Here is an 18361-nt window from a genome sequence, read left to right as displayed (position 1 = left end):
TTTTTGGTAAATTAGATTAGACCCAAAAATTAGAAGTGAGTGACTTGGACCCTAGGGTTTTTCTTTTGTGTGGACCCCACCCTTATTAAAGGGGAGACACACGGCCTTTAGGTTAGGCCGCCACTTGCCATTGGCACTGTACACATTCTCTCGGTGTTTGGTTTGGGGGGAACTTTTCTTTGGCTGAAAACGCTGTTGCGAAGGACGTATTGAATTTAATTTCCTTGCTTTGATTTGTGCATGCAGTTTCGTTTTCAGTTTCCCATTTAATTTCATTTTGGCTCATGAACTGGAGTGAAGTTTAGGTCCAGTAGTGCTTCATTATTAAACTGTATGGTGGGCTTTATTTTGGAAGAGGATGCGCTGATTCCAGGACTTGTGATGTGCATTCGGTGAACCATTTTCATCTTGGCTGGTGAGTAGAATTCTGTTTTCTTTGTGCGAGAGTTGCTGTACGGTTTGGTTGGTGGAAGAAGCACGCTACTGCCACGGCTGCAAGCAGCGTTGAGGTTGAAAATGATGTCACTGCTGGAAGCAAACGGTGCTAGAAGTGCTGGAACCGTGAAGAGTGATTCACGTGAATGTGGACCATAGTGTGCACGGTGATGAAGCACTTTCAAGAGGCTAGAAAGTTTTATTCTCTTTAGTTAATCATTGAAGGAAGATGGTGTAGAGGTGTGAAATTTTTATTTGGGAAAAGAAGTAGGATACGTTGAATTTGGTGGTGTGCACGGTGATTGAATGATGGGACGTGTGAAGGTATTTTGCAGCTGTAATGTGTAGGAAGTGGTCACGGCAATTGCTGAAAAGAACATTCATTTGCATAAAAAATTAGAAAAGGGATTGTCTAGAAGCATAGTTCATACGGTTATGAATAAAAAAATTGAAGAAGGAAATTAAAAAGGAGTCATGTCACGGTAAAAGTGGGAGAATGATGGGATGTTGTCAGCAGTATACATTAGAATGAAGAGGTGATTAGGCTTGGAGTAGGTGCTGAGTGGAGTGCACGGTGATTGAAAAAGGAAGTGGGTCTTGGCTTTGAATATTGTTTTGAATAGTGCATGGTCACGTGTTTGAGGTTTGAAGTGGTATGTGTTAGGTGTTTGAAAGGTCACGGTTGCTGGAAGAATGAAAGAAAGGATGAAGAAATGGTGAAGCACGGGATTGAAGAAAGGAGCACGTGGAGTTGGAAAATGATGACACGGCTGGAAGGATGGCACATGGAAGGGCTGATTTCAATTGAAGTTAACCACATGGTCGGCTGCCACATGAAGAGAAAGTGCACGCAGCTGCCAATCCACCAAGCGGGACAATTCGTTTTTGCTTTTAGTGTATGAGGTGATTTAATTTGGAGCAGTGTATTTAATTTTAAATTGGTGTCTTTATTCTCAGGTTGCATTTAATGTTTTAGCTTAAGTGTTACATTTTTATAATTTGAATTGTGTTTGCATATTTATCTATTGTATCGTTTTCTTTAAATGTTTTCATGCACCTTAATGCTTTCAATTATATTCGGTCGTGTTTATTTAATTTCCAGTTTAATTTAATTTTACCGCAACCAGAAAAATCACAAAACCCCCCCACTACGTGTTGATCCGAGACTGAACCAAATTTGGTCCTTGAGATACGACCTAGGAGTCACTTCCTAGTCTATACTGCATTCTTTTATGCACAACTTTTGTGAGAGGTGCGACCCTCTCATCAAAAGAATTCCATTTTAACCAGTTTACTAGAAAACCGAACGGTAGAGGACCGTTCGATGACGAACGTACATTATCATAGTAAGAAGTTCATATTCAAATTTTCAACTATTTTCAACTTAAGTTTTCAACATACCAGTTCATACTTTATACTTCACATCAAATATCAATTTACATACTTTATAGCATCCACATTAATAATTCATACTTCAAATTAATAACTCATATTCACATTGATACATATCAAACATCCTCATACAGATTAATCAACATACACCATATTCATTCAATCAAACAGCGGACGTTCATACAAAACACAACATACGAATTAAATCAAATAAGCTTCCCTTACCTCTAATGTGAACGATCGTCCTAAGTTTGCAACTTGGCTTGCCAACTACAATCCCTTCTACCGCAACGTTTACTACTCTTTGAATCAACATCAACGACAGATGAAAAAGGGTTTAGTATTTAACTTAAGGACTCATGCACCCAGAGTTGTTTGTGCATGTTCACAAGAACAAACAGTTGAAGGAAAATGAACTTACCGGTTTCAGAACTCTAAACTGTTCGGTTCAGGTGAAAGCTCAAGACGCCGGGAATACTTCTACGGTGCCTGAACGGTGATTGGAGCAGAGAAGAGTGAGTTACAGTAGAGAGAAGGGAAAGGTTTTCTAGAGAGAAGGAGGAGGAAATGGAGGTCAGAGTTTGGAAGGAGAAGGTGCATGCAGAAGAGTGTGGGCAGGTTTTTCAGAAATCATTTTTGTCTGCCCCACGTCCAAACGGTCGTGCGTTCTTCTGCTGACACCTGCACTCCACTAATTGACTTCCGAATCTTCCATTTTGACACTTGGCAGTAGCGCGTCAGAGTTGAGTGCATTTTTAATGCATCTGATCAGAGTTGTGGGGTGCATTTATGAGAGCAAACAGGTGGCTTTGGGTGCATTTAATGAGACTTGACATTCCCCCTAACTATAAAAATTTTCGTCCTCGAAAATTAAACTTACCGGAAATAGGTGAGGGTACAAGTCCTTCATGGCATCCTCCACTTCCCATGTAGAGTCGCCAGTCTTTTCGTTCCACACCATTTTCACTAAACGAACGTCTTTTCCCCTGTAGTACTTGGTGCGGCTATCTTCCACACGGACTGGTTGCATCTCCAGCGTCCAGTCTTGACCAAGACGAACGTCTTCCAACTCCAGTATGTGAGAGGGATCAGCTATGTACTTCCGGAGTTGGGAAACGTGGAAGACTGGATGAAGGTTAGATAGTTGAGGAGGTAAGGACAACTCATACGCCACTGGTCCGATCTTCCGCAATATTTGATAAGGTCCGACGAACTTGGGAGATAACTTCTTTGGTCGAACGGCTCTGCCTACTCCAGTGATCGGATTCAGTCTAAGAAAGACGTGATCTCCTGCAGTGAACTCCAAAGGTCTTCTTCTCTTATCCGCATAAGACTTCTGCCTGCTTTGTGACGTCTTCAACCTTTCTTGGATCAGTTTCACCTTCTCGGTCGTTTGCTGGATAAGCTCAGGTCAAGTCAACACCTTCTCTCCTTCTTGAAACCAACAAAGTGGCGTTCGGCACTTCCTCCCGTAGAGAGCTTCAAACGGCGCCATTCCAATACTAGACTGAAAGCTGTTGTTGTAGGTGAATTCCACTAGCAGCAAGACTTCATCCCAAGCGCCTAAGTGATCTAGGACGCACGTCCTCAATAAGTCTTCATGCGTCTGGATGGTCCTCTCAGATTGGTCGTCCGTTTGAGGGTGATAAGCTGAACTCATCTGCAGTTTGCTTCCCAATTCGCCTTGCAAAGATTGCCAAAACCGAGATGTGAATCTCGTGTCTCGGTCAGAGATGATGCTTGATGCGGGCGTCGCGACCCGTCAAATTTGATCTGCAAATAATGAATGCAGTATAGCTAGGATGTGACTCCTAGGTCGTCTCACAAGGACCAAATTTGGTTCAGTTTCGGATCAACACGTAGTGGGGGGGTTTTGATGGTTTTGATGCGATAAAATTAAATTAAACTGAAATGAATTTTAACAAAAGTAAACCCAAACGGTAAACAATAAAAACAAATTACAAAATTTACTTGGACTTTGAAAGTGAAAATGCTGGAACGGTAAACGTACAAAAACGTAGAACATTAAACGCAAAAGTAAAAGCATCAGTAAAATCAAAACCATAAAAATAAAACCGGTAAAACGAGATTAAAGCAGTAAAACAATTTTAAAACAGTAAAAACGAAATTGTTACAGTAAAAACGAAAATACAGAAAAACAGTAAATATAGAAAACAGTAAAAACAGAAAACAGTAAATTTTAGAAAACAGTAAAAACTAAAATACAGTCACATGAAATAGTAAAAATAAATCTGAAACAAAAATGAAAATACAGAAAACGAAAATACAGAAAATGAAAATACAGAAAACAGTAAATGCAGAAAACAGTAAAAACAGAAAATGAAATTACAGCAGTAAATAATAACAGTAAAAACAGTAAATACAGAAATTCAAAATCAGTAAAACAGTAAAATTAAAATACAGAAAACGAAAATACAGAAAATAATAAATACAGAAAATAGTAAAAATAGAAAACAGTAAATTTTAGAAAACAGTAAAAGCAGAATCAAAATTATTGCAGTAAAATAAAGAGAATAAAATTACCGTAAATGATCAACATGCAAAAATAAAGAAGAGTAGAAATTAAATTGTAGAAACAATAACTGAAATTAAAGTACAACAGAATTTATTTTACAGCAGTAAAAAAAAACAGTAAAGCAGAAATTAAATTTTAGAAACAGTAAATACATTGAATTGAAATTGTAGATGAGTTTATTACAACAAAAGAAGAGGAAAAGTAAATTGGAAATTCAACATTACTAGATGAGTGCATCAACTTTGTGTAATGTGATTCTTCAAGCTCCTACACCGTTCCAGCCCCTACACCGTTCCAGCCCTCCTTCTCTACTGTCCAGCTGTTGCTGGACTTATTCTACTCAGCAGTCCCCTCTCGGCCTCTCCAATTTCTGACCCAAGCTGCCCTTTTATGTTTCCAGTCAGCCTCTGTCCGTGAATAATGGGGTCCTCCATGAATTGGTGTCTAAACGTCTGCACCGTCTCATTCTCTTCCAATTTCCAAATGCCCTCCATGTCACCATTCACATTCCACCTCTTTGTCTTTATCTTCATCTTTTGACTTTCTTTATCCAATTAATTACCATTTGGTGCTCCCTCTAATCAAATCACCGTGCACTGCTCATGCTTGTTGAATGATGCTGCTGTTCGCGTGAATGCTTCCAACGTGCAGCTGGGTGCTTCTTCGTTTCTGGATACTGGGCCGTGTTACTCTTCTCCTTTTCTCTCCCTCTCCAATCTCTAGTCTCCATGCTTATCCTCTCAAAGAAAGAAGACATGAACGTGTGTGTGTGTTGCCCATTGCTGGACGCTTGTTGAACGCTGCTTCCAACTCAGCTGGATGGTGATGAAAATGGTTGCTGGCCGGTGCACCCCTGCTGGACGGTGTTCTCTAGAAGCGTACCTTGAGCTTGGTCACGTGCAGCTTCAATTAAGAGGATGGAATGTGCTTCCAAAATTAGTGTGGGCCGTGTGCTTTTCCATTCACTTATTAATCACCACTTTTCCAAATTGTTCACGTGACCTTTGTGCTATTAAAATGTAATTTGAATTAGTGTGATTTCTAAAGTAAGGCTACGTGAAATCAGCAATAACTCTTCCCAAGCCAAATTTTCCAATCCTAGGTGGCGGCTCCACTTCCAAAAGACAAAAGAGATTTCCCCATTATTTGTGTTTGCAGCCGTGAAGTGTCCACCTTCTTTCCATATTTTCTTCAACCAAAACTAACAAGGGGCCCTCCACTGATTGATATTTCAGCCGTGACATGCCATGTATGCCAATTAATGCCCCTTAAAATCCAAGAAATAAAGGAGTTCACGTGAGAAAGCATGTGTAATTTTGGATGTTGCCACAAAACCTTTGGACCGTGCACTTCTAACTTTTAGCCCATTCAAACAAAATATTTCATCTCAAGTTTCCACGGATCACCACACAAAATAAATCTTCCAAGTAAATAACACTCTGTATAAATGAATATTCTTCCAAATGTCCCAAATTGTATTTCCAATATTTTTCCTGCAATTACTAATGCGAATAATTAGCTCAGATGATTCAAATTAATCAAAATTAGAATTTCTGGTCAAGTTAAGCACAATTAGCAAAATGGGATAATATCGGACATTCTAGCACAATTCCCTGATTAAATTCGGTACAATAAGCTAAGTGAAGTGAAGAAAATAATGATTCATCAATGCTCGAAGGTACTCCATGCAAACGAACGATCTCTCTGATATACAGCTTGGCCAGGTTGGTCATCGACATCTTCAAGTTGACTGGTAGAAAGTGGGCGCTCTTAGTCAATCGATCTACTATAACCCAGATGGAGTCGTGATTCTTGACAGTGCGGGGTAGGTGAGTCACGAAATCCATGGAGACGCTGTCCCACTTCCATTCAGGAATTTCCAACTGCTGAAGTAAGCCGCCCGGTCTCTGGTGCTCCGTTTTCGCACGTTGACATGTTAGACATGACGCCACAAAACGAGCTACATCATTCTTCATTCCAGGCCACCAGAAGGATTTCCGGAGGTCTTCATACATCTTAGTCATGTCAGGGTGCATGCTAAGACGGCTGTGATGTCCTTCCTCCAGGATAATCCTTTTCAGATCCCCATCGTTTGGAACGCACGTCCTACCTATATAGCGTAATAGGCCGTCCGTTCCAGTGTTGAACTCCTTAGCCTGATCTGTACCGAGCGTACTCAAAATCTTCACCAGGTCTTCATCCTCTCGCTGCTTCATTTTGATCCGGTCAAAAATATTACTTGATATTCTAAGGTTACAGCATTTGATGTTGTTCGCTTCTAAATCAAACTGTAACCTTAGATCTCTAAAGCTTTTTACCAAACTTAGTACGATTCAACACCATGGCTACCAGTGAAGAGTGGCAGTGTCGAAAGTTTGAGAATGGGTTAAGGAGCGATCTCAAAGTACTGATTTCAAGCCTTTGTATTAAGTCTTTTCCAACAATGGTGGAGAGAGCCAAAGTATTGGAGAAGAATGTGGCAGAGGTGGAACAACAGAAGAAACAACAACAACAAGCAGTAAGGGGACCCATATCTTCAAGGAGCAATGTTGATCGAAGGGGAACACCGTACGCTCGTTCAGAATTGCCTTCAAATACTGGTGGGTCTTACACTAGATCAATGAGTGTTGTCGGACCGTCTGGGCAGCAGGGAGTGGTGAGGTGTTTTCAGTGTGGGCGACCCCACTATCGGTCGTCGTGTCCTCAACTGATGGTAGCAAAATATTGCACTCGCTGTAGGGGAAGCGGGCATGTGGAGAACGAGTGCAACATGGGTGGACGAGCAGGGTTGAGGCCACCAAATGCGGGAAGAGGTCAACAAGGAAGAGGTGGCCGAACACAGGCAGTCGGACGCGTCTATGCCATAACGGGTGTTGAGGCAACGAGCTCAGGTACACTTCTCACCAGCACTTGCTTATGGTATGAACTGTTTTGTTGTGCGTTGTTTTAACGGTGATCCGAACCATAAGATAGATGTTTATTTCTATGTTAGTGAGAGTGTTATTATACAGAATTGAATAACTTAGGGGATACTTCACGGGAATGGGATGTCGGCGTTCGGTATCTGTTGAGTTAGGCCGTTCGGTAGCAACAGAGTAGCCAAACGGTAATAGTAAACGTTCGGATTAGTGAGTCCTTCTGAAGAGGCACAAGGCTATTTACTCAGAGTAAAGTTTAGTCTCTTTTGCACTAATGCCAGGTGTTAGAATAACGTCAATAACTTCTTACAAAGTAGCATTAGTCGAATGGATGGGACTCAAGAATCAGTTTAAGTGAATTGAACGTTTCGTTATGTGGAACGCTCGTTTTGCTGGCATACAAGAAGGATGAATCAGAGTGGAACAATTGAGAGCATTGTTAGGAGTGTTAAAAGATAAGGAGAGTTGTGTGAAGAATTGTGTGAAGTGTGAATTACTGGATGAATAGAGTGTAAGTACTAGGGTGTGTGTGTAAGTAATGATAAATTGAGAGTCGGGTTTAGTTGAGAGTTTCCAGAACTTAGTATTATAAGTGAGGATACGAACGTTATTAGGTGCCTTAGTTGAGAGTAGAGAGTGAACCGTTCGGTAGAACCGATAGGAAGGGAGCAACGAAAAGATTTTGAGTTAGAGATGAACGGTCAGACGGATAGGACAATTCAAGAACGTGAAGGTCTAGGCGTACATACAATTCGAACCGAACAGTTTCAAATTTTGAAACTAGATTGTTGAACGTAGGGATAGAAGGGATTGTAGTCAGGCGAACCGTAATTCTGCCCTAGGATGTACGCGCGTTTAGAATCGATTTGGGGTTAGAAAAGAAGTCTCATTTCCTCCAATGACCAAGAAATCCAGTCTTTGCCTAAACCTAAGATATTTGATACTCTCCATCAATCACTTGGAAAATTTTATATGCCCTGTAACTGTCGGTTAGACCAACTTTTAATTTATTTAGTTGGTTTCTGTAAGACCCAAAAAAAAAAAATTAATACTATAAGATAATTTATTTTGCAACTAATATTTAGTTAGTAAGAATTTCTTATTTTTTTTTGTGATGGTAATTGTGTATTTAAGTGTTTAAGATGTAATTCTATTATGTTATTTACTTTGTTAAACTATCATGGTTATTGAATTAAATGGGTTTAGAACTCTTACAATTCCATCTTGACTTCTCTGCAAAACCGTTAACATTTTTCTTCTTTTCAAAGTTTCATAATTTTCTTTATTTTGTTTGTTTGTCTTTTATCATTATAATTAATTCTTCATATTTTTTTTTAGTTCTGAAAGCTTGAATGTATATACATTGGCCACGTGAAGAATTTATCTTCGTGCATACTAAGGGCCATATTGAGTAGCATGAATCTTTTCTCCTTCAACCATGACCAACCTTTTCCCACTTCATTTGATAATTTTTATTATTGTTGCTTTCTCCACTCTTCACGGTTATGGTCTATTTTCTTTACCTTGGGGTCACCTTTTGTGTAAACAAAACACAATATCTTCTTAAGTGCACACAATAGGACAAAACTATCATCATGAAACGACTCTGTGGGAGACATTGAACGAAATTTTGACCTTAAGAACCAATATTATCCTTTTCTAGTGACCAACATGATTCCTGTAACATCCCAAAATACAGTAATCACCATATAATAGAATTAATTACATTAAACAGTTAAATAATGCAGTCTTACACTAGACTCAAGGTTCAAAAGCCAAAAGGCTTAATTACAGAATTCCATACAGTAATTCAGTACTACTAGAAATTCAGAACGAACGGTTTTACAAAATTAACTAACCGAACGTTTAAAAAAAACTAAAACAACTAAACTCTAAAATGAACGAACGCTCTAGGGTTCAGCTTTAACCTCCACGTCTACTAGGTTCTCTTCTTCAATAACGTCCTCCAAAGTAGCCTCGCCTTCTGCTCAGATCCACACGGATGATCATTGCAACGACAGGACGAACGTACAAAGACAATAGACAACACAAGGAAAAACGAAAGGGTAAGCTTATGCAATTTAATTCATGCATCAACATATCAAATAAACATTTCAATTCACACAAGCATATAATTCAACATATAACATCGTAGAAAATATATTACTAGACAGACCGTCCGGACTGTATGAATCTGTGTAGCTACAGGCGTCTTTGCACCCGAGTGATGTAGTAACTGGGATACACTCAACAGCTGCCACTCGAGGTTAGCCCTATCCAAAGTACCCCTAAGGACTAGGACCTCCTGCCGTTCCCACACATGACCTACCCCCTCTACGTGAGGATGAGTACTCATGGAACATCAGAATGGACTGCCAGCATTAGCATAACCACAGTCATACTTTACCAAATCCAATATTCAATATATATGAGTCGTTCCTCCCTGGAATGCTCTTCCAAAATTCATAATCGTATAATTAATCCATATCATGTTCACCCTTTAAAATCTTATATTCTATTATCATTTTCATCTTTAGTTTCATAGACATAAAATAACGAACGTTCAGCCCTCTGAAGAACGAGGACGAACGATAAGAAAATGGACTGAATGAACTAAGAAATCTGTAACAGACGTTACTTTCTACGCGGTCAGTTAAATGAACTAACTCGTTTGAATTTACACTCGTACTTAGAGAAAATTTTATTATGAAGACCTTAGACCGAATCCAATGTAAGAAGAAGAGCCAAACATTTAGAACTATCTTTGGAGTAATTCACATACGGAAGTTCGATGTCAGTAAATGACCGAACGTAAGGAAAGGAAATATTATTGTAATTGAACGAACGCTATTTTATCAAGGTTGATTATATAATAATACGAGCGCTTGGTATAAGACCGAGCACTACTTAGGACGAACGCTAGGTATAGGACCGAGCGCTTTTTCTTACAAACGCTAGGTGTAAGACCGAGCGTTACTCATTTTAAAGTACGAGGGTATAAATATTATTATTTTATTTCAGAGGCTCGGATACCGCTAGGATGAGCCGAACGCTCAAACATAGCATTTCACAGGAGGACGCTCGTTCTCGACCAGAGTTCTTTCCGAATGAAAGAATTCCATTTTAAACCATTTACTAGAAAACCGAACGGTATAAGACCGTTCGATGACGAGCGTTCATTATCATAGTAAGAAATGTCATATTCAGATTTTTCATCTATTCTAACTCAACATTTATCACACAGTTCATATCCTATAATTTCATATCAATTATCAATTCATATACTTTATAGGATTCATATTAACAATTCATACCCCACAATAATTATCCATATTCACATTCATACATATCAACCATCATCATACATATTCAATCAGCATATACTTCATACATTCAGTCAATAACGGACGCTCATACCACATACAAGTATCAATTAAATTAAATAAGCTTCCCTTACCTCTAACGTGAACGTTCGTCCTAAGTTTGCAACTTGACTTGTCAACTACGATTCCCTTCTACCCGCAACACTTACTACTCTATGAATCAACATCAAAGACAGATGAAAACGGGGTTCAGTATTTAACTTAAGAACTCATGCATCCAGAGTTGGGTGTGCATGTTCACCAGAACGAACCGTTGAAGGGAAAAGAACTTACCGGCTTCAGAACTCTAAAGTGTTCGGTTCAGATGAAAGCTCAGGACGTCGGGAATCCTTCCACGGTGCCTGAACAGTGATCGAAGCAGAGAAGAGTGAGTTGCAGTAGAGAGAAGGGAGAGGTTTTCTAGAGAGAAGGAGGAGAAAAAATGGAGGTCAGAGTTTGGAAGGTGAAGGTGCATGCAGAAGAGTGTGGCAGATTTTTTTCAGAAGATTCATTTTGTTTGCCCCACGTCCAAACGGTCGTGCATTCTTCTGCTGACACCTGCACTCCATTAACTGACTTCAGAACATTCCATCGCGACACTTGGCGAGAATGCAGAGAGTATGGAAGTGCGTTTTTAATGCACTGCAGAAGGGTTTTGGAAGTAATTAAAGGGGATGTGACAGGTGATTAATGGTGTTCATTTTCCAAGGTCTTACATTCCCCCTAACTACAAAAATTTTCGTCCTCGAAAATTAAAACTTACCCGGAAATAAGTGAGGATATAAATCTTTCATAGCCTCTTCCACTTCCCATGTAGAGTCGCCAGTCCTTTCATTCCACACCACTTTCACTAAACAAACGTCCTTTCCCCGGTAGTACTTGGTGCGACTATCTTCCACACGTACGGGTTGCATCTCCAGCGTCCGGTCTTGACTAAGACGAACGTCTTCCAACTCCAGTATGTGGAGGGATCCGCTATGTATTTTCGGAGTTGGGAAACATGGAATACCGGATGAAGGTTGGACAATTGGGGTGGTAAGGCCAATTCATACGCCACTGGTCCGATCTTTCTCAAGATTTGATACGGCCCGACAAACTTGGGGGATAGCTTCTTTGGACGAACGGCTCTGCCTACCCCAGTGATCGGATTTAGTCGAAGAAACACATGATCTCCTGAGGTGAACTCCAAGGGTCTTCTTCGTCTATCCGCATAGGACTTCTGTCTGCTAAGTGACGTCTTCAATCTTTCTTGTATTAGCTTCACCTTCTCAGTCGTTTGCTGGATAAGTTCGGGTCCAGTTAGCACGTTCTCTCCTTTTTGGAACCAACAAAGTGGCGTTCGGCACTTCCTACCATAGAGAGCTTCAAACGGCGCCATTCCGATGCTAGACTGAAAACTGTTGTTGTACGTGAATTCCACTAGCGGCAAGACTTCATCCCAAGCGCCTAAGTGATCTAGGACGCACGTCCTCAGTAAATCTTCGAGATTTTTGGATGGTCCGTTCAGACTGGCCGTCCGTCTGAGGGTGATAAGCTGAACTCATCTGCAGCTTGCTTCCCAATTCTCCTTGCAAAGATTGCCAAAATCGAGATGTGAATCTCGTGTCTCGGTCAGAAATGATGCTTGAAGGGACTCCATGCAAACGAACAATCTCCTTGATGTACAACTTAGCTAAGTTGGTAATCGACATCTTCAAGTTGACTGCCAGGAAGTGGGCGCTCTTCGTTAGCCGATCCACAATCACCCATATTGAATCATGATTTCTGACCGTGCGTGGTAGGTGGGTCACAAAATCCATGGAAATGCTGTCCCACTTCCATTCAGGAATCTCCAACTGCTGAAGCAAACCGCCTGGTCTCTGGTGTTCAGCCTTCGCTCGTTGACAAGTCAGACATGATGCCACAAAACGAGCGACATCATTCTTCATTCAAGGCCACCAGAACGATTGTCGGAGGTCTTGATACATCTTAGTCATACCAGGGTGTATGCTAAGACGACTGTGATGCCCTTCCTCCAAAACAATCCGCTTCAAATCTCCATCGTTTGGAACGCACGTCCTACCCAGGTAACGTAATAGGCCGTCCGTTCCAATATTGAATCCTTTAGCTTGATCTGAACCGAGCGTGTTCAAAATCTTTACCAGGTCTTCATCCTCTCGTTGCTTCATCTTGATTCGGTCAAAAACGTTACTAGATATTCTAAGGTTACAGCATTTGATGTTGTTCGGTTCCAACTCGAACTACAACCTTAGATCTCTAAAGCTCTCCACTAGACTGAGTTCTTTCACCATCATAACCGAGACATGAACTGCTTTTCTGCTTAGGGCGTCCGCCACTACATTAGCATTTCCCGGATGATAAAGCAGTTCGAAGTCATAATCTTTTAAGAACTCCAGCGAACGTCTCTGCCTCATGTTCAACTCCTTCTGATCAAATAGATACTTGAGGCTCTTGTGGTCACTGAAGACTTGGAATGTGGATCCGTACAAGTAATGCCTCCAAATCTTCAGTGCGAAAACGACCGCTGCCAACTCCAAGTCGTGCGTTGGGTAATTTCTCTCGTGAATCTTCAACTGACGAGACGCGTACGCTACCGCTCGCTTCTCTTGCATCAGCACACAACCCAAACCTTGGTGAGAAGCATCGCAGTATACCTCGAACGGTTTGGCTGTGTTTGGAATAATCAAAACTGGAGCGCTCGTCAATTTCATTTTCAACTCCTGGAAGCTCGCTTCACACCGATCGGTCCATGCGAACGGCTGATCTTTCCGGGTCAACTGAGTTAGCGGAGCCACTATCTTAGCAAATCCTTCAATAAAACGTCTGTAGTAACCCGCAAGCCCCACAAAGCTACGAACCTCAGTGACCGAACGGGGACTCTCCCATTCCAATACCGCTCGTACCTTAGCTGGATCTACCGAGATACCTCCAGCCGATACCACGTGTCCCAAAAACTGAACTTCCTTCATCCAGAACTCACATTTTGATAACTTGGCGTACAACTCCTTCTCCCTCAGTACGCCAAGTACAATTCTCAAGTGTTCCTCATGTTCGTCCTGGGTTTTGGAGTAGATGAGAATATCATCTATGAAGACGACCACAAACTTGTCCAAGTATGGCCTGAAGATGCGATTCATATATTCCATGAACACTGCTGGGGCATTCGTTACTCCGAATGGCATCACTACGTACTCATAATGTCCATAACGAGATCTGAACGCTGTCTTCTGGATGTCTTCCTCCTTAACTCTGATTTGATGATATCCAGATCTCAAATCAATTTTCGAAAACACTGTGGCCCCATGTAGTTGATCCAACAAATCATCTATCCTTGGCAATGGGTACTTGTTCTTGATGGTCAGCTTGTTTAATTGCCTGTAATCTATACACAGCCGAGAGCTGCCATCTTTCTTCTTCACCAAAAGAACCGGCGCTCCCAGGGTGATACGCTCGGCCTGATGAACTGCTTATCCATCAATTCTTCAATCTACATTTTAAGTTCAACTAACTCAGCAGGCGACATTTGATAAGGCTGAACAGAGATGGGTGCTGTCGTCGTCACCAAATCAATGGTGAATTCAACTTCACGAGGAGGGGGAAGTCCAGGTATTTCTTCCGGAAAAACGTCCAGGAATTCATCCACAACCGATCGTCCCTTATTGTCACTTTTGGATGATCGTTCTTGCCGGTGAAGTTGAGAAACTAAGGAAGAAGGAGACTTAGATCAACAAAGTCAGGGCTGAAATCTTAAGGAACCAACCAATCTTTGCTGGAGAAAGAGGTAAGGGGAGCTAGATCTGTTTCTATAGATTGTAGAAATATTAAACTGTGTTTGAGATCTGTTATATTCTGCTCTTTGATGCAAATCTGGGAATTTGGGGATGAAAAATGGGGTTTCTAGGTTTCTGGAAAACCTGGTGCGATTCTGCAGAAACGCACGTTCGTCCAATCAGTGCTCGACCAATTTGTGGTCGACCAAAGTGGGCGTTCGGTTTTGTGTTCTAAGGTAACGAGCATTAGCGTTCGTCCTTGGACAAAAAGTTAGTAATACATGAAACGTTCGTCCAATAGTATTCAACTCAGTGAATTAGTGATCTTAGGCGTTCGTCCTTTAGTATTCTTATGAAGCAATCTTAAGCGTTCGATCGTGGTAGATTAGTGCTTGTGAGCGTTCGTTCTCATTTTGGGTATTTTAGGTTTCAATTTTGAGTGTTCGTTCTTAAATTGGTATTTTGAGGTTTTAATCCTGAGCGTTCGGTCTTCATGTGGTATTCTTAGGTCTCAATAATGAGCGTTCGGTATTAATATGTATTCTTAGGTTTGAATCTTAAACGTTCGGTTTCGGTGTGATAGTGATTGTAGTGTTCGGTTTTAATTTGGTAGTCTCTGATGGTGATCTTAAGCGTTCGTTCATAAATTGATATTATTAGGTTTCAATCTTGAGCGTTCGGTCTTCGTGAGATAGTGATCGTTCGCGTTCGTCCTTAAATTAGTATTCTCAGAGAGTGATCTTTACGATTCGGTTTTGATTCTGTATTACTAATTGTAGGCGTTCGGTTTTGATGAGGTATTCTCAGGTTTAGTTTGTACCGTTCGGTCTTAATTTGGATTCCTAGGTTTGAATCTTAAGCGTTCGGTCTTGGCGTAAGAGTAATTATAAGCGTTCGTTCTTAATTTATTATCCTTAGATAGTAATCTTGAGCGGTCGGTTTTGATATCTGTTAGTAATCGTTAGTGTTCGACCTGGATTGGGTATTCTGGTGTTTAGTTGGTAAGCGTTCGATCTTGCTGTATTAGTGATAGTTAGCGTTCGATCTTGACTAGGTATTCTCAGGCTTCGATCTTAAGCGTTCGGTCTCGTTGTATTAGTGATAGGTAGCGTTCGGTTTTACTGATGTTTATTTCTAGTGATCGTCCATAGTGAGCGTTCGTCCAAACAGTGTTCGTTGTAATAGTGTTCAATCTAATATGGTGCTCGTTTTTAGCGTTCGGCCCGATTATGTTGGATCTCCTAGCGTCCGTCCAAGTAGCGTAGGGCTCGACAATATAGCGTTCGGCAGATGGCGTTTGGTAAATTGTGTTCATCCAAATAACGGTCGATGAATAGTGTTCGGCCAAATAGTGTTCGGAAAATAGTGCCCAGCCAATAGTGTTCGGTTCTAAGTTCTTCTGCTTTTATTCCGGATTGAATTGAGTGTGCAATATGTTTTGAATATATATATATATATATATATTCTGTACTGTGATTTCTGTATTTAATGCAAGATGGCATGTACTTTGTTTTCGTGGGATTTAATTAGATAGCCTTTAAGAATTTTATAGTCTTATCGTGTATAATCAAAAATATTTTTTTATGCTGTATCTCGGCAATTAAAAGGATAATTTCCTTTTGCCTATATAAGGCGATAGGTGGATACGAGTTCTGTCATTTTACTCTTTTGAGGGAAATACATATATCTAGCCCGTCAAATTCTAACTCGTGCTAAGTATTGTGCTTGGTGAATGGATGTTACTCACCAATGTTTTACTCGTAAGTCCTTGAAGATCTGGGAAGATATGTCTAAAGCGGTGTGTGGAGGACGACTCTTATCCGCGGTCCAATAGCTGCGTGTGAAGGACCAGTGTCCAATAGCTGCGTGTGAAGGATAAGAACCGAGATAGGTCCAATAGCTGCGTGTGAAGGACCAATGTCCAATAGCTGCGTGTGAAGGACAAGAACCGAGTTAGGTCCAATAGCTGCGTGTGAAGGACCAACGTCCATTAGCTGCGTGTGAAGGACAAAATCAATAAGTCTGATAACTTCGAGTCATGTCCGAAGAAATTTCCTTGCTCTAGTTATCTAAGCTTTACATGATATAGTACAAGAAGATAAACAAGCTTAATTTCACTCATGAATAAATTGCCTAGTCAATTTCAATTATGGTAATAAATTCTTTCGGCAAGAGGTGTTACGATCTCATTAATACGCTATTAATATTATTAGATGTTTATAGTGCGTATGCTTATCTGTAAATTATTATCTTTATGATTATGGTTAGCTCACCCTATTTGTGTGACTACGATGATCGTATAACGCGTATCGTTATACGGGAGTAGATGATGTTCCAGGTGAAGCTGAAGAAGTTTAGAACGGGGAGCGTGTTGGGAAATTTACATGGAAATTTTAAAGTGTGAAAATAAATTGTTGTGAAGTATTGTATTTTAAGCAGACTTTTAATTTGTTATGGTTTGTAATTTTAAAACAACTTTTCATATTCGGTTTGTAGTCCAATAATTACCCTCTAATACTTTGATGTATTTTCGGTAGTAATATTAAATGTTGTGCCTTTAAATGTAAACAATTATTTTGAAAAAAATTTCTGTGACATTCCGAGAAAGGGTGTTACAGATGGTATCAGAGCCTAGCCTCTCCCAGTACGGTGTGGTTCGAGGATGAACCAGACGGAAGCTGGTGGGCATGTGACACCCGGGCACTGAGACGAGGGCGGGGAGTGACGCCGGTGCAAGAGGCATGGTGTAGGGGGCATAGACAAGGAGCGGCTCCTGGCAGGCTTCGAGTGGAAGGGACACATGGATGAATCGAACATACACCGGAATGAGAGGGATCTGGAGACTGTGTAGGTATGGGACTATACAGTTGAAGGATAACTTAAAGGAATTGATTTGACTACTCATATCACCAAAAATGCATTTGCTTTTCGGTAGCCTAACTCATAAGAACTTCATGGTTAAGCGTGCTTAGCCTGGAGTAATTCTGGGATGGGTGACCTTCTCGGATTGTCGGGGCGTTACAGTTTCCTTGCTGATTAGTCGTTCGGTTTTCGTCTAATCGTTTGTGGCAAAACTTTCTCTTCCTTCTACGCGTGGGTTATAAACGAACGTTCTATTTTCTCTTCTTGGACGTTTGTTGATATATTATATCTTTCAAATATTCATTAGATTAAATCAGTTTTAAAGAATATTTGATAGATATTAACTTAATTATCTTATATCCTATATCTTCCAAATAACTAAATTATTTAGATAATGATAAAATTATTTGGAAGATATTTTCTGTTGATATTCCCAAATTAAATTCAACAACTGAATTTTATCTTTTAGATTTTCTGACTTTCCAAAATTGCACAAATGCCCTGAAATTTCTTCTATCTGCACTTTAGCCCATTCTGAATTTTCCAAATAAAATCTGATTTTGGGCCTTGAATTGCCATTTGGACCAATAAAACTTATTTTCTCAACTGCACAAATAAACATTAGAACATCCAAGAATAATTTATGCGCTAAAACTCACTTTTTACGTCTTTATATTTCCCAAACCCAATAATTCCAATCATCACAAATTCACTTAAAATCAACCATTTAAACACAATTTTCCCATCAAAATTTTAATTTTCAAACATAAATGTGGGCATAAATATGCACTCATCAACGTTCGTGTTCTATTTTCTCTTCTTGGACGTTCGTTATTTCCATCCTTTACTTTGATTGATTCTATATATATAAATATAACTATACACATATATTAGTTTGCCTTGGTTTTCAATAATAATTCAACCCTGTGATATTCAAATTTTTCCTCTCTGTGTTTTCTCTTCTCTATTTTCTGGTTTCTTCTGTTTCTCTGTTTCACACTCGAATCAAACAGTGATAAACTTTCCCATTTCACCTTTTTCTTTGGAAGACTCGTGATTTCCTACTAGTAATTTTCCTATTCTGTA

At 40.2% G+C, this 18361-nt stretch overlaps 1 protein-coding gene across 1 annotated transcript; it reads right to left on the bottom strand.

The window, feature by feature from the left end:
• Window positions 1-272: 272 nt before the first annotated feature.
• LOC128195006 (uncharacterized) lies at window positions 273-6387 on the bottom strand. The gene is made up of 4 exons (XM_052871776.1): window positions 6057-6387; window positions 3274-3510; window positions 2708-3075; window positions 273-641 (listed from the first exon to the last, which is right to left on the bottom strand). The coding sequence occupies exons 1-4, from the start codon at window positions 6385-6387 to the stop codon at window positions 273-275; spliced, it is 1305 nt and encodes a 434-aa protein (XP_052727736.1).
• Between the last annotated feature and the right edge of the window lie 11974 nt (window positions 6388-18361).

The sequence above is a fragment of the Vigna angularis genome, chromosome 1, assembly GCF_016808095.1.
Source record: "Vigna angularis cultivar LongXiaoDou No.4 chromosome 1, ASM1680809v1, whole genome shotgun sequence".
NCBI lineage: Eukaryota > Viridiplantae > Streptophyta > Magnoliopsida > Fabales > Fabaceae > Vigna > Vigna angularis.
This window is presented reverse-complemented; position numbering and strand designations above follow the sequence as displayed.

Bases quoted from the DNA above. Each gene is read 5' to 3' on its own strand.
- LOC128195006 (XM_052871776.1), bottom strand. From the start codon at position 6,387: ATGACTAAGATGTATGAAGACCTCCGGAAATCCTTCTGGTGGCCTGGA. The intron at 3,511-6,056 runs GTTTGCATGGAG...AATCTTTGCAAG, and splicing joins GTATATCAGAGAGATCGTTC to GCGAATTGGGAAGCAAACTG. The intron at 642-2,707 runs GTAAGTTTAATT...GATTAACTAAAG, and splicing joins TGTACCCTCACCTATTTCCG to AGAATAAAACTTTCTAGCCT.